A 20,233-nucleotide genomic window follows, 5' to 3' on the forward strand; every position below is an offset into this window, starting at 1 on the left:
AAGGGGGTCCCCCCTTGCCAAACCCACCAGTGGGGCTGTGCTCACAGCAGGGTGCAAGCACATTGGCGCAACCCTGCATCGTGTCAGCGTGGGGTGATGCCAGGAGTGTGTAGGCTGCCCCGTGCCTTGCTCAGCTGTTGAGGGGCTGTGCAGGAAGCCCAGTGACCCGAAAAAGGGCTCAGCGGGCACCTGGAGGCTGCAGGATGCTGGCGCTGCCTCTGCACCCTGTGGGTGGGGAGCATCAGGCTGCCGGAGCCTCCCTCCCCGAAGGGTTTTACCCTGCCCTGCCATGAATGGCACAAGCCCCTGCACTTGCTGAGGCATGGCGGGGTTGCAAGCCCACCTGTGCACAAGCACACAAGCTGATGTGCGTGGGGGAGGCCTGCCCTCCTCCTGGCTCCCTGCGCTGTGAGTAAGTGCAGGCTGGCGAGACCCCGGCACGAGGAGCTGTGGGGGTGGGGGCGGGGAGGGGGGGCATAATTAGCAGGTGCAAAGCAAGCTGCTGCTGGTCGGGTCAGCTGAGTCACTGCACAGCCGGCATGCATGCCGGGACACGTGCCTGGGCGGGCGGGCATGGGTGCTGTGAGGCACCGGGTGGGTGCTGGGGCTGGGGGGCTGTGTGGTGGGTGCAAGGGGTGCGTGTGGTGGGGCTGGGGGTATACAAGTGCGAGGTGAGTGCATGCTGTACCCCTGTGTATGTGACTGAGAGAGGTGTGTGACACCCCGCTGCAGGCTGGTGACATCGTGGGCAGGGCTGTGCGACTGACTGGAGCTCCTCCAGCCCTCGGTCGGTGGCTGTCCTTTCAACTCCCCCCCCCCCCGGGAAATGAAGCTTTTTCCATCTCCCCTCTTGAGAGCACATTTGGTTTTGGCTCCTGTCCAGCATCAAGTGGGGGCTGGGAGCCCCGGGGGAGCTCGCTGGCTGCCACGGTGAGACACTGCAATGGGTGCTCCTCGGGGCTATGCAGGGCAGAGCAGGGATGGGACCCCCCCATCCATCTTCACCTCCAGGACCTTTTCTTGCTCAGGAGCCACCCCCAGCTCTGAGCCCCTTGCCCTACACGCTGTGACAGTGACCCATAAGAGCCTCCCCCTCGGGGAGACCCACAGGGCACCATCACCCCCTGGCCATCTCCGTGGGTTCTGCAAGCTGTGAGCAGGCGGCAGGGCATGAGGTCTGGGGAGGGCTGGGCTGGCCCTGGGGACAGCTGGGGCTCTGGGGCATAGCAGATGTCCGGGGAGGGCTGATGCCTGGAGCTCTGGCCATGGAGCAGCTCTGCCAGCAGCTCCCTCTGCCACAGCCCCCTCTGTGCCTCAGTTTCCCTTGACTGCAGGCAGTCCCGGGCTGTGTGGGTGGGGGCAGCATCCCTCTTCCCTGCAGCCAACGGGGGCTGGAGCTGCAGAAACGTCCCTGGGGGCTGTGGTGACCTTGCTCTGCTTGCATGACTTTGGCTTGCCGAGCGCGTGCTGGAGGGGCTTCAAGATGTGATGAGTGTGTTGTGCAGGATGCTCGGGGCAAGGGGTCCCTGGCTGCCCCCCCGGTGTCTCGCCGTCTCTCCCAACAGGGTCTGCGTGCAGCTGGGGACTGCGCAGTGCAGCCCCGGGCACAGGCCGGGGCTTTCGGCTGCCTGAGCGACACTGTGGGCACGGGGCTGAGCCCTGCCGGGAGCTCCTGTTCCGATGCCTCTCGCCCCGGGGTCCGCGTGTGCGTGCGTGAGTGTGAGCACACAGCGGGCAGGTGGCTGAGCCTCCCTGCCTGCGTGGGATGAGCAGGTAGCAGTTCGCCTGCTGTTGTTACCAGCGCCCACCTGCTGGTGCGACCTGGGGAACAGGGTGGCTTTCCAGGGGCTGTTTCAGAGGTGCTTGATGTCCCTCAGGTCCCGACAGCAGAGGGTACCACTCTCGGTGGTGTCTCAGCTGTGCTGGCATCTCCGGGCAGCCTTTCCCTTGGGGAGGATGTGGCGATGGATCAGGACCCAGTGCCTTTGGGCTTGCCTTGGCCAGGAGGGACATCAGCGTGAGGCCGTTTCCCACTGTGTTTCTGGCCGTGCAGGGGCATGGTGACAGCTGTGACTGTGGCTCGTGCCACTGCCTCCCTGTCCCCATTCTCACAGGGTGCCAGCTCCAGGCGTGGTGCATTCGCCCCTACTAGGTGGGCGACCACGGGGGCCTCTGCTTCCTGCAGTGGCCGGTTCCTGCCTGTCCTGGGTGGGCTGTGCTGGTGGCACGGGGCTTTGTGCCCCCTATCTCCTGTGCATGCACACAAAACAATTGAAGTTGAAAATAGAAAAAAAAGGGAGTTGTGTGGGTTTTGGAGGGTTTCTGTGCTGCAGTGTGCACTGGTGTGGGGTGCGTGGGCTGGAAGGGCTGGTGTGGGGCCAACTGGTGCTGGTGGAGGGGACGGGGCTGGACACAACCCCCAGCCAGCACCGGTGGTGCTGAGGGATGTGCAATCTCACAAGGCTGAATGAGGAGGGGTGGCTGGAGCCAGCCCATGGCAGGCATCGCTGTGGGCTGAGGTGTGGAGCAGCGTCCTGCAAGAGGGACAGCAGCCTGGGGACAGCAGGGATCACGTGGGAGCCGGCCAGGACAGGCAGGGGTGCCCTGTGCTCGACCAGAATAGGTGGACCCAACACTACTGTTGGCTGGAAATGGCTCATTATTTTCACAGGTGTGTTTTAAATAGTGCTGCTTGCAACATTTCTGCACTGTACAGCAGGTCCCCATGACGAATATTTTTGCCTCTCACCCAGAGGCATTGCATCACTGAACCCTTCCCTGCCCCACCTGTGGGACCTAAAACCCTAAAACCTGGAAACTAGTACAAATGCTTGTTTGCTTGAACAACTGGGATTTTTTTATCAGAATGAAACTGCTCTATGAAAAATCTTTCAGCCAAGAGCATTTGGTGGCAGGGATGTCCCCACTGTCCTGGCAACCCATCTGGTCCCCACCCACCTCGAGGTTGAGAGCCCCAGTGCTCCCAAGTCTTTGCCATCTGCGCTTGCTGGTGGCAGGATGAAATCCCTTGCAGGTATTTGAAAAGCAAACCTCACCTTTCCATGCACAACCAAACCAGCCCCTCATCTCCAGGGGCTGCCCTGGGATGCATCTCCATGCATCTGCCCAGGGTTTGCTGCCTTTGCCAGGGAGTTTGCAGACCACAGGGAGCCTGTCTCTGCTCTAGCAGCCAGCACAAACCTGCTGGGGTCCTGGATGGGACACAGCGTATTGGAAAGGGTTTGGCTTTGCTCCCTGGGCCCCTTGAAGGACCCATGGCCGGGGCTGGAGGGCACAGTACAGAGGGACTCACTGCTCCTCTGAGCGTCCCTGTGGAGCTGGTCCCCAGGGATGGCATGGGGCCACAGGGCAGGCGGGGAAGACCTGAAGCAGAGCAAGTCCTCGGGGGACACGTGTGCCCCCATGCATGGCTGCGTGCCCAGCTTTCTGTGCTTTTTTGGGTACAATCCAACTCTGATGTAGATCTCAGGCTGAAAAGCAGGGCAGCCTTGACCGAACAGATGGGAGAGGACAGGGCTGAATGCAAAACCCTCTGGGGTCTGGGGTTTCTGCTGCTGCTCAGGTCAGCGTGATGCTGCACGTGGTTGTACATTTGGACAGGACAGTGGTATGAGGGTGACGCATGGCTGGGACCCGCATCTCTCCCAGGCAGCCAAGTGACCTAAAGACAGCATTTCATGGTACCCCACAGGATAGTCATCTCCCACGGGTGCCCAAGCATCGCTGCGTGAAGCAGGATGGTACAGGCTGAGCCTCGCTGCTTCCCTCATCATCTTCCTGCAGGCTGCAGGTGATGAAAAGGAGGCAGGTGGTTTCTCTCCTGGGAATAGTCAGCTCCTTTGCCTGGTGGGGTTTGGACCCCCCCATGGGGGCTTGGCATCCTGCTTGGGGTGCCTTCTGCATCCCTCATGGGCGCTGGGTCTCCCCGGCGTCTCTTGATGTGGTTCGATCTGCCTTGCCTTTGGGTCTGGAGCAGCTCTGCTGTTGTGCTCTGGGTGTGCTCAGCGTGGGTGCAGGCAGGGCTGCCTGCAGGTGTTGGGGCACATGCTGTCCCCAGCCAGCCACAGTCCTGGTACTGGGCAGCGGCGGGGCAGCCAGCAGGGAGTTAAAGCGGTACCCGAGGAAAAGGGAGTGTGGCTGCTTTAATTATTTGGCTGCGGTGAGAACTTGGTGTGGAGGAAATTGAACCCAGGGGAAAAAATACTGTAATTTCATGCAAAAATTACATGGCAGCTCTGAGTGATTTACGGCAGCTATTTTGGTGGCCAACTCTGGGGTGTAATTAGAGTATTACTGGATAAGTGGCTGATGGTGGAGAGGGTCTTTCTGAGGCATATCACCTGGTCTCACATGTTGGAGAGGGGTCCAAGCGGGCTGGGACAGGAGCTGGGTGGGGGTGTGTTTTGTCCCAAAAGGCAAGGAGGCTTGATATCTCAGCTGGATGCAGGCACCTTGCATTGCAGCTTGCCGGCACCCTTGGGACTCTCGAGGGAGGCTCCAGGTCTTACCCAGCTCTGGGGTGGTTTGGCGGGGGGGGGGGGGGGGGGGGGGCAGGGGGAACAACAGCACAGCCATGCTGTGTGGGTCTCTTGGGCAAAGGGGTGTGCCAAAGGGGCTCAGTCTTGCCGGAAAACTGTGCTGGGGGGATTTCTCAGCACATGGCTTGGTGCCGTGGCGTTTTCTGGGAAGCTGGGAGAGGACGTGGCTTGCAGCTGTGAGCATTAGGTGCTGTGACCTGGGATGCTGGGGCTGGCTGGACACGGTGCTGGACTGGGAGGGCAGGTGCTGCCTGGAGCCCTCATGGGGTGCTGTGAAGGGGGCAGAGTCTGACCCCATGCTCACCAATCCCCTGCTACTGGGGCTGGGTATGAGCAGGGTGAGCAGCAGGGCCTGGCACTGGTCCCCTGAGCAGTGCCATGCCCAGCAGCACCGCAAGGTCCCCCTGCCATCTGGCCAGGGCAGGTGGCCCAGCAGCCTCCAGCTCTGCCGCAGCCTGAAGGCGTGAGGGTGGCCGTGCCAGGGCCAGCTGGCTCGGAGATGCACGACACATGGCCACGGCTCATCTGGTCCATAACCCCCCTTCCTTCTTTTGGCGTCCCATCACAGGACAGGGATACAGGGCACATGTGGGGCTGGGGGCAGCAGGCTCCTGGCTGTACCCTGCCTCCCCCCAGTCCCGCACTAGCACCGGTGTGCCGCCTGCAGGCCTGGACCCCATAGCCAGAGAGCATGTGGAGCCAGCCCATCACCTTGGCCTTGGGGCATGCTGCAGCACCAGCCAAGCTCTGCCTGGGCCATGTCCCTTGGTGGCACCTGGTGCTGAGGTGAGCCTGCAGCTGGGCTCCATGCACCCACTGCTGCATGATTGCACCCGTGCAACTCCTGCCTGCTTGCAGGGGGCTGGGAAAGGCTGGGCTCCCCCAAAATGTCCCTTGCTGGGCTCAGCCCTGTGCTCTGCACCCCAAAAGTGCAGCCTGTGCTGTTAGCAAGGAGGACTGCGGGGACAGTGACACCATGCCTGCTGAGCCCCCGGGCTCCCATAGGAGGATCCCCAAGCTCCCTGGCCCTGCCTGCTCTCTGCCTGCTCTCTGCCCGCTTCCCCAGGAGGTGAGCATGCCTGCTCGTTATCTTCAGCTACCCTGGTGTGATCTAATGAGCCCTTTGGGAAGCACGTAGGGCAGGACAGGCAGTGCTGGGGCTATTCATGGAGCCACAGAGGTGTCACTGTGTTACATATCACCCAGGGGCTCCTCCTTGGCCCCCGCACCCCACTGGCAAGGCCTGGTAGTGCTAAGGATGGAGGGTCCCAGGGCTGGGAAGGACCCCCTGGGGTGATGACTGGGGCTGCCTGGCAGGACAGGGCTTGGGACACACTGGAGTGAAGGGACCTCTCCCCCTCCAGCCATACTGGGGACCGGCTCTTCTGGCCCCTCCTGTCCTGAACCATCTTGGAAATGGCCATGGATGGAGGAGGAGGTGTCACACGGAGCCCAGCAAATTCACAGCAGGTTTTGGGGCTGTGATGGCCCCATCAGGGGAAGCCCAAGGCTTTGGCCAAGAGAGGAGCAAACCAAAGTGAGCAGTGTCTTTGAGCAGGCTGGGGGAGCTGAATTTACCATCCAAGTGTCCCTCCGGCACTGGAATCACCCAGTGCCAGTCCTGATGCTGTTCCCATATGCCCATTCCCTTCCCCCTGGGCCGGGGGGACCCATCCCCTGATCCACCTCACTGTGACCCTGTGGCTGAGCTGGTGTGAGCCCCACCAGCCATGGTGGGAAGTGGGGAAGGTGTAGGTGCTGTGTGTGTCCCCTCTCGACAGTGGGGAAAAGCTGTGCCACAGAGGATGGGTGTTATGGGTGCTCCTTGGGGTCTCAGCAAGTTGCCCGGGGATGGGGACAAGGGAGGACCCGCTGAGGCAGGGAGGATGCTCTCGGTTTTAAAGGGGACATGGCGGGGTGGCAGCTGGCTAAAATAAACCGGCTGCCATGGCAACGGCAACACTCCCATTGCAGAACTTGGTAGCAACCAGCTGTTTGGCAGCAGCAGTAACCAGGGCTGGGAGAGGGATGCTCGGCTGCGCCTGCCACCTCTGCTTCAGTGGCACTCCTGCCACCACTGGGATGGTTCCAGCCTAGGCATAAGGAGTCTCCTGATGTGACTGACCTGCCCTCTGCCAGCTCCATCCTGGCCGGGAGCTGTGCAGGGGGACTCACCCCTTTGTGCAGCCCTGGCGTGCAGAAAGGGCTGAGCCAAGCACCCACTGATGGCTTGGCACCCACCTGGGGCTCCCTGTGCTGAGCCAGGGCGCGTGGAGGCTGCAGAGTGGGGGTGTCCCCGTGGGCATCCCTGGCCAAGTAGAGCAAGTGCTGGGCATGGGGGGCTGCCTGGGGGGCATGGGGAGTGGTGTGTGGTTTGATTTGCATCAGTCACTTCTCCGGTGGGTTTGGGAATCACTTGCAGAGCTTGTGGTCAGGAAGGGGAGGGAGGCACTGTGCCAACTGTGAACACACTCAGCTGCCAAGTCCGCAGGGGTGGCGTGGGGCAGTGCTGTGCCGGCTGGTCTTTCTGGGGGGGCTGCACTGCGGGTCAGACCCGCTGTGAGACACAAGGTGTATAGCAGAGGTGGGCCAGGACTGGCACAGGGCCAGGCAGGGGATGGGCTTTGCCCTGAGGACCCATCCAGCCAGGTTCCTTATGGATTTGGGGGATTGGGATGGGGCTGGCAAGTCCTGGATCTTCTCCTTCAGGAGAGGTTGATCTTAGTCACACCATCACCTGGCCCTGGGGAACGGCAGAGGGATGTGGGCAGGGGGGCAGGCAGGTGTCCGCCCCGGGCTGTCACAGCGTGGCCTCACAGCACAGGTTCTCAGCTACAGAGCACAAGCCTTACTGTGCCCCACAGCACCATGGATCTATGGGGCAGGGCATGGCTAGACCCCCCTGCCCAGTCCCTGCCAGGCTTTGCCCTTGCTCTGTCCCAGGGGGTGGCACAGAGAGGGGCCATGGGGGGCTATGCAGGGGGGGCTGCAACATGGGGTCCCCTGTAAGCCCCAGCTGCCTCTCTCCCCACTACCCCAGCGCACGCCTAGGGGCTGATTAGCGTTCCTAATGAGATGCCGGCTGGTCTTTGAGCTGGCTGTGATGTGTGAGGAGGCGGGAGATGCTCTGGCCCTGCCATGCTGAGCAGCCTTCAGGCTCCTTGCGTGTCAGCCACCTGCGATGGAGGGCCCGGGATGGACATGGCCAGTCACGCCTCTAATGGGCATTTGGTTCAATTAGCAGCATGTCAGACCGGCTCTGCTCAGGCAACGCACTGACCTGAATACGCTTGCCTCCGCTCGGCAGCCGCCGGCGAGACCCCTGCGGCGGGGAGGCAGGCACCGTCCCTCTGCCCCCACCGTGCCCTTTCTGGGGGTGCCGCGCAGCCCATGTGGTCCCCCCTGCCCAGCTACAGCAGTGATGCCCCGGGGAAGGACAAGCTGGGGAGGGCGACAGCCCCAGGTCCCCAGCAGGGAGATGTCAGACAGGACCTGGGCAGCAGCTGGGGTGCAGCGAGCTGGCTGCATGGTGCCTGAGACAGTGCGAGGGGCTGGGGGGGTTATGGGGCATTGCAGGGGGGCGGGCTGTAGGATGCTGCAGGGTGCTGCAGAGAGCTGGCTGTAGGACGCTATGGGGCACAGCGTGGGGCAGTGCAGGGAGCTGGCTGTGGGGCAGCTGTGTGGCTACAAGGCACTGTAGGGCTGCCTGGGGCAGGAGCAGGCAGTACAGGGGGATGCTATGGGGCGGTGATACTCTGGCGTGCTGTGGGGCAGTGCAGAGCGCAGGTGGTAGTTTTGGAGCAGACATCCCAGGCACGTGGCAGCTGCTGAAAACTGCCCCGCCGAGCCCTGCACTGTGGGTTGCTTCTTCCCAGCAAGCTGGCGTGTGCTGCCCCAGCCCCAGGGGCAGTGGGGAGATGGGGAGATCACGGGGGCTGCTCACAGCACAGAGGCCAGTGGGGATTCACAGCCCTCCTGAGCCCGGCATGCAGCTGGTGCCGGGCTGGTCCCCTCCTTGGGGAGCCCGATGCAAAGCTGGCAGAACCTTGTCGCACGTTAGGCTGGATTTACAGCCACCCAGTGCCCTGCCCCAGCTTTCTCCTCTGTGCCGCTTCCCCCTGCCTGGAGCCTGTGCTGGGTTCACCCGCCATGCACAAGGGCTGCTGTGAGGTGGGCTGGTGTGCCTGCAGCCATGGGAGGTGGTGGGGGTCTCATCCTGCTCCCTGCCTTAGGCATGGCACGGGGGTCCGGCTGCTGTCAGCATGGGGTGTCTGTCCCCGTTGCGAGTATCTGGGGTGCCTGGCATCACTCTGGTGCGTGGGGCATGCTGCCATGGCGTGCCAGCTGCCATCTGCTCGCCAGGCAGGCGTGGGCCCTGCTCAGGATGCGGTGCTTCGGTGCCAGGGCTGGTGGGCTGCGCACAGCCACCAGCTGCTTCAGGCAGGACAGTGACACCAGTGGCAGGGAGCAGGGCTGGCCATCCCTGGGGGATCGTGCCAGGAGGCCACAGTGATGGCCATCGTGCACTTAGCTGCTGGTGCAGTGCCATTTCTTGGGTGAATAAGATGTCTTTGGGGGCGTGACCGGTCACTGTCCCATGCCACTGCCACCCCCTGCATGGCATCCCCTGGGATGTGGCACCATCGGGGCTGTTGGCAGCCTCTGCCCCCTGGAATATTTCCTCCAATGCTGGCAATTTTTATGTGTGAGAAGTAAATAAGCATCAATTAACCCCTGGAGCCATCCTCGTGCTGCTGGAGAGCAGCCGGCAGAGCGCTCGTTAGTGACCCTGTCACTGCTTCCTCCTGTTAACCAGCCTGCAAATCTCCGCCAGGTAACGGGCTCATTAGCTGCATGGACCGGCAGCTGATGGACCTGCACACCCTGTCGCACTCTGGCCATGGGGCTGGGGCTCGCTGGGAGCATGGGGGTCTCTGCGAGCACGGCTGGGCTGGGCTGCTGTTGGGAGGGGGAGGAGGCTGGGGTTTGGGGTTTTGCTCAGAAAAACCCCAGGTGATGTGGGAACAGCAGGGAGGGGTGGCAGCCCAGGGACAGCGATGGAAGACAGCAAATGGGCACAGGGGAAGTGGCAGGGACAGGGGGCTAGTCAGTGGGACCCCCTCATTTGCTCTGCCCAGCTCTGGCCAGGCCCAGGCCTTGTTCAGTCCTGCTCTCGCTTAAATTGCACTCGTTTCCCCTACCCCATGCTCTCCTCAGGGCACACAGGTGGATGCCCAGCCCCCCCTTGCACCCCAAGACTCGTGGGCACCCCAAGGCTGGAGGAGTGACTCCCGGGCCATGCCACTGGGGTGCTGCTGCTGGTGGGTTTTGGCAGGGGGCTTGGGATGTTGCGAAGGGTATCGCTTTGCCCGGCATCGATGCCCATCTCGGGGGTCCACTGGTGCCCCGCCGGTGCTGGGCGCTGTGTCTGTCTGGTCAGGACAGGGGAACGCTCCTAGAAGCAGCAGCAGCCCTGCCAGATGCAAATTGATAGTCAAGTCACTCATCCAAACAATGGGGTCCGGCTAATCCTTTTACAATGGGACTAATTGCTAATCAGACCGATTTCACACTGGCTGTTCCCCTGACAATGAGGCTCCGTAGAGAAGGGCTCCTGGGGGGGTGAGGAGGCTCTGTCGGTGCCCCCAGCTCCCACGGGTGCCCCCATCCCTGTACCAGGCCCTGCAGCGGGGCCAGCCCCTAGCAGATGGGCACTGGGATGGCACCGGGGTCTTCCCAGTTGGCAAAGCCTCCAGCAACTGGTGGCCGGGTGTTGGCACAGGCTCCAGCCTCATCCTCCCTGGGTGTCAGCCAGGGCTGAGCAGGGCTTGGGTCCACCTGTGGCACCTGGCAGCCCTGGTGCCACCTCCAGCTCTCGCCTCTGCTACCCAGAGCATCCTCTGCCCCTCTGCAGAGCTGTGAGGATGAGGGCTGGTGCCTGAAATGGTGGATATCATCCCATGGCATGGTCTGGATGTGCGCTGGGGACTGATGCTCCTGGCTTTGCACTGTTTGGGTACTGCAGAGCTGCGGTGCTGCGTGAAGCCAGGATGCTGAGAGGGTCTCTGCTTTGGTGAGGGGCCTGAGCTGTTCAGAGCAGGGCGGTCCAAGGCAGGGGTGACATAGGGCAGATGGGCGTGGGGAGGGAGACACAGCGAGGGTGCAGGGCACGGCCAGCCCTGCAGAGCTGCAGGCTGCTGCAAGCAGTGGTGCTGGGCTTTGGGTCGCTGGGCAGAGCAGTGTCAGAGGTGTTGTGAGTACCCCAGGACTGGCCCCAGCCTTTGCCTGCTCTCCCTACACCCTACCAAAATCTGCCAGGCACTGGTGCACATCCCTGCCATGGCAGCTGCTGTCAGGGAGGTTTTGCCAGCCCTGATGTCCCCTGCACATCACCACACTGCCAAGGGCTGACCAGAAGCTGAGCCCCGCGTTGTGGGCCATACGATCGTGTGCTGCTTCCTGCCAGCTCAGGGCTGGGTGCTGTGAGATGCTGGGTGCTCGTGGGGCTGCGGGGATGGTGGCAGGTGAAGCAGGTCCCTGCCTTCGTGGTGATAACAAGCTCCTGGCCCGCCCTGTGCAGCCCGCTGCCCTGTGCCGTGCACCCCGAGCAGCGGCCAGCCGAGCACGTCAGGGTGCTAATGAGGAGAGAGCCAGGCTCCCTGCGCCTTACATTTAATTGCTGCTGTCTTTTGGCTCTTAATGAAGCTCCCATGCAGAAGGCGCAGCAGCCTCCCCTCCCCTCCTCTCCCTCGGGCAGCCTGACCCCGCCAACCTCCCCCCCCCCCCGCCAGCCCTGTCCCCTGCTAGACACCAGCTTGGATCCGTGGGTGGTGCTGGGTGCCTGGGTGCCCTGTGCTGGGGCTGCAGAGTGGGAGGCAGGCAGCAGCAGAAGAGGAGGAGGAGGTTAGCATTGTGCTGAATGTCACCCCTGTCCAGCCATGGTGTTCCCCAAACCCCCAAACGCAGCCCCTCTCTCCGTACGCTGCACTGCAGCTCAGTCCCTGCTGCTGAGGGTGGTGGCATCTCCTGCCTCCTGGGCTGAGCAGAGCTGGGGAGCGCCGGCAGTGAGGGACTGGGCCGTGCAGGGGGTCCCCACTCCTGCGAGGGGCTCAGCAGCGGTTGGGCATCCCCAGCCCACTGGCACCTGTGTGTGTGTGCAGGGCAGCATCGCGGGCCTGAGCTGGCTGGTAGCTCTGGCTCTGCAAATGCGGTGATGGCCATGTGCTCTGCTTCTGTCCCCTGCCACTTGCACCGCAGCTCAGTCGCATGAATGGGAGCTTGGGTCATCCTGTGGCTCGAGGAGGGGGTGTTGAGGGGTCAGGGATAGCTCTCCCTGCCAGGCAGGCTGGCCCAGGGCTTGGCTTGCTCTACCTGAAGGTGATGAGCATTGCCATGGGCAGCCACCGCTGCGGAGGGCAGGGCGAGTTCCAACCTGTTCCCTGAGCTATGCTAGCCGTGGCCTGCCCCCCCTCCAGCTGTGCACAGGGATGTGCAGGAAGGGGTTAACGGCTAGCCCATACCTGCCGTTGCATTTTAAAGATGTGAAATTAAAGCCCGTAATTTATTCTCCCCACACACGAAGGAGCAATTAGTTCTAAACACGGCTTAATCAGTCAGCGCGAGATTGATTTCTGTAGACTTGGATTTGGTGGCTGCTGGCGAGGAGCCAGCCTGGGAGCAATCTCCAAATAAATGAAGTGCAGAGAAGTAAGCCATTACATAATATGATAGATGAGGCTGGAGCTCACTCGCCTCTTCATTAGTATTCCACTGTACGCCGGCAACAGCACCAAACTTTCTCCCTGGCACCTTGGTTTCTTCCCCCTCCCTGTCCCTCTGCCCCTCCTGCAGCTCAGCAGGGGCAGGAGGAGCTGCCTGCCTCCCGTCAGCAGCCCCTGCTGAGCCCTGAGCCCTGGAGTAAGGGTCTCTACACCGTGGACTGATGCTCTACCCTGGCCTCTGCGTCTTGCCTTTGTCCTCTGGACCCTGAGGAAACCAAGGCGCAGGGAGCCGAGTGGCATCCCATGAGCTGCAGAAGATCAGCAGCAAGAGGCAGATGTCCTCACCCCCTCTCTTCTCCTGGCTGGAGCTTTGAAGGCATCTCCCCAGGGTCACCCCAGACTGGCACCCCACGGGGCAGTGACAGCTGGGGATGCTTGCGCTGGGACGTGGCCCCTGGGCATCCCCACTCTGGCCAGCAAGCCGCTCAGAGCCACAGCGCCAGGCAAGAGCCAAGAGGGCAGGAGTATTGCTGTCCACACGAAAGCCCCTTGGGGCGCTGGAGCCAGAAGTATCTGGGGAGAAAACCATCCGCAACCAGACCTTGCATGGGCAATGGGGGTTGTAGTTTGGCTTGCAGCCCCCCCCGCGCTATGGTAGCTGAGCCTCTCAGGCAGGGTGCTTGCCTTCTGGGCCCTGCCACCAGGGCCAGCCTGCAGGGGATGACAGGCATTTTGGGGACAAGATCTGGCTTACATGGTGCTGGCACAGTGCTTTGAGCTGTGGCAGTGCTGATGCATGCTGCACAAGGCATGCTTCTGCCTCCCCAGTGGTGAGGGAGGAGGAGAGCAGTCACAGAATGATGCTGGGCAGGGAAAGTTGTTTGGAGCCAGCTCCAGAGGGTTGGGTGCCTGGCGGTGTGTGGGCAAAGGGGGTCCCTTTGCCTGTGGAGCTGGTGGGGTGGCTGGTGGTGGGGAGAGAGGGCTGGGATCTATGCAGAGGTGTGCGTGGGCAAGGCTGGGCTGGGAGCATCCTGGTGGGCTCTGCTGGGCATGTGGGTGGCTGGAGCTGGGAGGGGTGGAGAAGACTTGGACCTGTGCACAGCCCTGACTCCTGCCTCTTCTTCTGTTGCCTCCTCACCTTTTCCCTCCCCAGACTTCTTCCAGGGAAGAAGAGTCCCCTGGGACCTGGTGCAGGTCCCCGGAGCACATGCTAAAGACCCCGCCCCACTCCCTGCCATGACAGTAATTGCAGTAACGATAAATAGCTGACAGACGCAGCAAAGGGCCATGACCCATGGGCTCCTGGAGGTGAAATGCCCGGCAGTGCTGTGGGAGAGACCCTCCAGCTGAGCCCTGACTCCTCTGGCTCAGAAAGCCATGGAATCCTGGGGGGTGGAGCGCAGGTTCCCCTTGATACCCCTTGTACCCCCCAGCCCTGCAGGCATCCCCTTGTGCCTGGGGTGCTGGAGCCGCTGCTGACCGTCCCCTCTGTCCTTGCTGTCTCTGCAGAACTCTATCCGGCACAACCTCTCCCTGCACACCCGCTTCATCCGTGTGCAGAATGAGGGCACGGGCAAGAGCTCCTGGTGGATGCTGAACCCTGAGGGCGGCAAGACGGGGAAGACGCCCCGCCGGCGGGCGGTCTCCATGGACAACAACAGCAAGTTCCTGCGGATCAAGGGGAAGGCCAGCAAGAAGAAGCAGCTGCAGGTGACGCAGGAGCGCGGGGAGGACAGCCCTTCCTCCCAGCAAGCCAAGTGGTCGGAGAGCCCCACGTCGCACGCCAGCGATGAGTACGATGCCTGGGCTGACTTCAGGACGCGGGCCAACTCCACGGCTAGCACGCTGAGTGGGCGCCTCTCGCCCATCATGTCCAACCACGAGCCAGATGAGCTGGAGGAGGATGATGGTACCCCCTCCTCTCCGCTGATGTACCCCAGCCCCTCCAGCACCATGTCTCCTTCCCTCAACGCCCGCTGCTCCGTGGAGCTGCCTCGGCTGACTGACCTGACTGGCACCATCAGCCTGAACGAGAGCCTCGGGGAGAGCATGCTGGAGGACCTGCAGGACGGCTACACCATGAGCCCTTCGCAGCAGCTCCCCCCAGCCGCCCTGCGGCAGCGCAGCTCCAGTTTCACCTTCAACTCCAAGTGTTCCACCATGGGGGCTGCCACCAACACCTACTGCGGGACTATCTACAGCCAGCCGGCCATGAGCCTCATGCGCCGCCTGCCCATGCAGACCATCCAGGAGAACAAGCAAGCCACCTTCTCACCTGTCAGCTCCTACAGGAACGCCTCGCTGCAAGACCTGCTTTCCTCCATCTCCTACGCGCACAAGGAGAGCATGGTCCCGGGGGACCTGCCCCTGCCGCAGGCCAGCCCCATGGTGCCGGCCCGTGGCCACAGACACAACCCGCTGCTGTGTGGGAGCGGGGAGCAGGGTTTGTCCTCCTACCCGTCCCACTCGGGCTCTCTCATGAAGAGCAACGCTTTGTACCACCCGTCACCAGCCGGTCACCACCCTGCGGTCAACACCAGTGCCTTAGCTAATCCTGTCAGCCTTATGAGCTTGCCCAGTGACACGTGCAGCATGACAGCCGTGCCGCACCACGGGCATCTGCATTCCTATGCTAATAACCAAGGGGCACACATGAGCTTGCTGGATTCGCTGCAGGGCCCCTACCCGGGGGCTGTCCACCCCCCTGTGTTGGGCCAAGACAGGTTCCCAGCAGACCTGGACCTGGACATGTTCAACGGGAGCCTGGAGTGCGATGTGGAGTCCATCATCCTGAATGACTTTATGGACAGCGACGAGATGGACTTCAACTTCGACTCAGCTCTCCCGCCGCAGAACGGGCTCAATGTGCCCGTGCTGCCCGGGGGTCCACAGCCCACGAACCAGAGCTGGGTGCCCGGGTGACGCCTGCCCCAGGGTGGGGGCTTGCCACTGAGAAGCCACGAGGGGAACACTGAGACTAACTTTTTTTTTTCCTTTCTCTTCTGCCTTTGTTTGTTAAGATGGGCTAGAGCTGTCGATCTGAGCTTGAGATCGAACACAAAACACAAACTGTAGGGTCAAATACTGAGATGGGGTAGGGTCCCCAGCCCGCAGCCCACACATGTGCCCAATCCACTGGGTCCTCCTGCGAGCATCCTCTGGAGGACGCAGGGCAGACGGGCCAGAGAGGCAGACCAAGCCAGGCGGGTCCAGAGGGGGAGCAGGAAGGGAAAACCATTCCAGATGGTCCCAGTGCCCCACTGCAATGGTGCCAGTTTGATTTGTCCTTGGGCTGGGTGACGGAGCGGTGACAGCTGGTGGCATGGGAACCACTTGTGTGGGCATCCCACTCTGGAAAGGGACCCTTTTCTCTGAGTCACCTTGGGAAATGAGTCTTCTGAGTAGTAGTGTCAGGAGTGGGGACCCTGCCCCAGGTCAAGGGCCGGGGGGGGTCCTCACCCCCAAACCCTGGTGGAGATATGAGCTCTGTCAAGCCCACATGCCCAGGCCACCTCCACAGGGGGTTTCCTGGTGTGGGTCCAGGCAGGTTTTCCTACCAAGCAGGGAGAAGGGGGGGTTGGGAATGGAGGGAAGGGTGCACAATCTGCAGCCCTGGTGACAGCATCTTGGCAGCCCACGTGCTCACTGGGGGCGGGGGGTGCCACGTCATGCCTGCCCATAGGAAGGCTGTGGTACCCTGCCCAGAGCAGGCGTGGGCACACTCCTGCATGTGGTGCACAGCCCTGCACAGGGTGGTCCTGATGGGTGTGACATGCTGCTGGCCTGGGTCCCCTGTGCCGGAGGCTCAGGGGGAGCTCACAGGGTCGGGGAGGGGGGGGGCCTGTATTTATTTGATTTCATGCACTCTTTTGCCATTGAGTTTTTGCATTGGAAAGAAGAAAGGGTTGAACTTAGGGAGAGGAGAGAGGCCGTGGGCAATGCCGACGGCTGTGCCCTACTGCACGTCTCATCTTGGCTTGGCCATGGCTTTGGGTGTTGGATGATGGGGTGGAAGCTGGGGGGCTGTGATGTGGGTCACCCTCGAGAAGGGTGTGTGTGCGTGTGAGGAGGATAGGGATGTGGTGACCAGGTCTCCAGAGCCAGCATGGGGTCCACCCAGCCCCAAGCCTGGGTGACCCACGCTGCTCAGGGAGGTGCCACAGGGCTCACAGCTGGGCTGGGGGGCTCCTGGGGGGCCACTGCTGGTTTCAGGAGTGTCTCTAGCTAGCAGGCAGCATGCCTGTCCTGGAGGGCTTGCTGCCCATCCCCAGGATGGTCCAGGCGGCTGTCGGCAAGAGGGGTCAGCCCTAGTGCACCCATCTGCCAAGGGCCGGTGCTCCGTGGGGCTGGGGACCACAACTCACAGCTGGTGCTGCTGTCTCTGTTGGGAGCCCAGACCAGCCCCACTGCTCTGCGGGGCAGGAGTGGGCTGGGGTCCCACTGCCATCCTGCCCAGCGGTGGGGGCTCCCTGCAGCAGCTCAGCCTCGGTGCAGTGGGGTTTTTGGAGTTGGGCAGGATGATGGGCAGCCAGAGTTGGTTGGTCCCGAGGAGCTGAGGGGGCTGGGAGGAGGGGCTGGGGGAGCTGCTGCTGTGTCTCAGGGGCTCTGCACAGCCTGTCTTCCTCCTGGGCACCACAGGCTTCCTCTGAATCCTCTACCCCTGGTGCACTGAACCAGCACACTTTCCCAGCCCAGCTCTTCCCTTCCCACGCCAGCACCTCCTCTACCAGGGTGCAGGTGCTGGGTCCCACCGAGCCATAGGGGAAGTGTGGCCGCTCGGAGCTGGGTCAGGATGGGACCCATGCGGGGGCATCTCCTGCTCCCCTCCTGGCCCACGAGTCTGTGGCAAAGCGTGATAGAGGAGCCCCATGTGCCACCCTTCACCTTCGCCCTGGGCACATGGTGGGCATAGTCTCTAAAGACATTCTTACAAGTTAATTAATTATGTTTACATTATTTGATCATGTACAGAATTTAATATATTCTATTATATATAATCTTTCTTGAATGCTTTTTTAAAAAGGATTATTCTTTGGTCAGGATCATTACTGCATTCGTTTTATACACCACCTCTCGTTTCAGGCATATTTAAAATCGTTGGAAACCGATTGCAAATGGCTATTTAATACCCAGCACCCCAGCTCCGCACACGGGGTGTGAAGGACTGCTCGCAAGGAGAGGCAGGGAGGGCAGCTGGGGCTGCCCTGGAAGAGAAGGGGGGCCCTGCCCCCCAAGCATGGGAGAAAGGGAAGGAGTCCTGGCTCTTCCAGGCGTCCGACCTGCAGGCACACATCCAGCAGCACACCAGCATGCCGGGCAGCATGGGCCAGCTGGGGCTTACCCTGGCAGCCGGGCATTTCCAGATGGGATGCTTGGGCACAGGGACCCGCAAAAACCCCTTCGGTGTCACAGATATGGGCTGACCATTGTCACAGAGGGGAAGCCGCACCAGCAGTAAGAGAAAAGCCCCCCCTTGTCCCGCGCCTGCCCCGCTTGCCCCCGCCCACCTCCCCCTGCCCCACTGCGTGGAGCCCCCGGGCATCCACCCCTGGGGCACGTCCCCTTGCGAAGCTGTCTTTGTGGTTCGTGACCGTGGGGTTGTCGTGTGTGCGGTGGAGTCGTGTTGGTAAGCGTCGTGTGTACAGTCGTCGTGCGGTGCAAGGGACGGCGGGCAGCGGGAGGCAGGCACGGAGACACCACACCCCCCCCACCCCCCCCCCCAGTGGCTGGGACCCCGGGGAAGGGGGGTGGTTGGAGCAGGAGGCAAGACGGGCTGGCCCCGCCGCGGCAGAGGGGGATGGAGCCAAGGGCCCCGGGGGTACCCGGACTGCGGTGAGGTGGTGGTGGTGGCACAGGGATGTTGGGGCTGTGCTTCTTGCCCGTGGGGCAGGCAGGTCCTGGGGGTGGCCAGCATGCCTGTGCCCCCTGTGGCTCCTGCTGCCCTGCTGCTGGCCCCACTGCGAGCATGGGGAAGGAGAAGCCAGGGCTTCATTTCACTGTCCGGTGGTGGCTCCAGGTTCCCCCTCTGGAAACATCTCCCTGAGCACAGGCCACCTCACGTCCCACCTCGCTCAGCTTCAGCCTCCCCGCTCCCATCACCTCCTCTCCCTCCTGGCCCTCCCCGCCTCACAGGACAGCCTCTGGGGACAAGGAGCATCCTCCGCTCCCAGCCCTGCTCCCACCCAGACCCAGCCCTGCCCGGAGCAAAGAGCCGGTGTCAAGGGGACACTGGAGGGGCCCCACCGGTTTGCTTCATACGGCGGTTTTTGGTCCGTCCTTTCCCTCATATTTATAACTGTACAGACTGGGGGGGAGGGTCTCTGACAGGCGTCATCTCTCACCACGCATCTATCGTAGGCAATGGTAACTTTCTTGATTGTGCTATTAGAGTTTGTGTATGTGGCAATGTAAAGAACTGTGTATAGTGCATTGTACAGCATATTTTCATGAATAAAATTGTTTTAAATATTACATTGAAGGGCTGCTGCCTTCAATGTTTATGTGTGTCTGGGCTGACAGGAAGGACATTGCTGGACCAGTGAAGCTGGGGGCACCTGGGGAGAGCCACCAAGGAGAAGATGCGATGTTTGGTGGAGCTGAGCTTGCACCCAGCATGGGGACGGTTGGGCTGTGGAGGTGTCTGTGAAGTCCTACCTGGACACAGCCATCTGGACATCATCCTGGGCAGTCTATAAATATACGTATTTACTGAGATTTGCCAATATTTTCTGAGACTGATGGCGTGCCACAGTGTCACAGCTGCCTGGTGCAGTGGTGAGTGACAGTGTCCGGCTCACGGAGGTGCTCATTCCCTGCACCCGCTGCCCCAAGCCCCTTTGCTCCCTGGTGAGGTTCCCTGCCTGCAGCTCCCAGCCACTGGCCTGGAAATCCCCTTTTTCAGCAGCTGTTGGAGCTCTTTGGACTGAAACTTCCCCTTCTCCCTGCTCTGCAAATCAGGCCGATGTCCACCCCCTGCCCCCACCGGTGACTCCGCAGCAGGACCTCCCTCCTCACAGTGAGCGCTGCTGGGACACAGACAGCCCGGCGCATCCTGCCTGTCACTGGTGGGATGGGCCAGGGAGAAGAATGCCCTGCAGAGCCCTGCAACAGCAGTTTGTGCCCGCTGCTGCGCAGCCAACCCCATGATCTCCAAAATGGGTCTTAAACCAGCCCACATGGTAGGTTGGGTTTTCCCATTTTTGTGAGAAAACATCACACAGCGCCCAGGTGATCGTTGCTGTTCTCTGTGTCCTCAGCAAACCCCACTCCTCACCGGAGAAACTTGTAATCCTGGTTTTAAAGAAAAGAGAAAAAGAAAAACAACAGGAAGAAAGACGTCAAGTTGGTTTGACAGGATTTATTTTCCATAAATCCTTGTTGATTGGCATTAATTATATCAACCTTTCTGGTTCTTTATTCATTGCATTCCATATCAGCCATTCCATTACTTTGCCTGGGATCAATGTCAGGCTGACAGCCTTGAAATTACCCATGTCGTCCTGTTTCCCCTTTGAAAATATTAGGCCAACCTCCACTTTTCTCCCAGGGCCCTGGAAATTCCCGTGTGCTCTGCACCATACCAAAACTCAATGGCAGTGCTCCAGGATGTGCTTCAGCCAAGTCTCCTGGCCCGTGGTTTTCCCTCCTGGAAGACAGCAAACCCCCAGTGCCAGACATCCCTGTGAGCTCCTGAGCAGAGCCTGGTTTTGCTCCCCAAGGTTGTCCTCCTTCCAGATGCTCAGTAGAGCTGTGCGCTGACAGCTTCTGCCTGCTCTGCACGCACTGACCTTCTCCCAGTGCCATCTCCTAATGCCACCACCATCACCAGGAGCCCGGCAGGCTTAGCCTTCGCACAGCTCTCGGTGCACTGACAGCCCTTTTGCAAGCACGACCTTACAGCCTCTTGCAAGGGTGGGATTTGATGCTGTGCCAAGAGTTCGGACAGGATGGGTC

The 20,233-nt window shown here is 61.4% G+C and overlaps 1 protein-coding gene across 1 annotated transcript in view; it reads left to right on the plus strand.

The window, feature by feature from the left end:
- The window catches only part of FOXO6 (forkhead box O6), a 38,890-nt gene extending 20,139 nt beyond the window's left edge, over nucleotides 1-18,751 (plus strand). Inside the window, exon 2 of the mRNA XM_037381842.1 lies at nucleotides 13,790-18,751. Within this exon, the coding sequence (XP_037237739.1) occupies nucleotides 13,790-15,202 (1,413 nt within the window). The 3' untranslated portion in view covers nucleotides 15,203-18,751. The remainder of the gene's footprint in view (nucleotides 1-13,789) is intronic.
- The last annotated feature ends 1,482 nt before the right edge of the window (nucleotides 18,752-20,233 follow it).

Source organism: Falco rusticolus, chromosome 3 (genome assembly GCF_015220075.1).
Source record: "Falco rusticolus isolate bFalRus1 chromosome 3, bFalRus1.pri, whole genome shotgun sequence".
Lineage (NCBI taxonomy): Eukaryota > Metazoa > Chordata > Aves > Falconiformes > Falconidae > Falco > Falco rusticolus.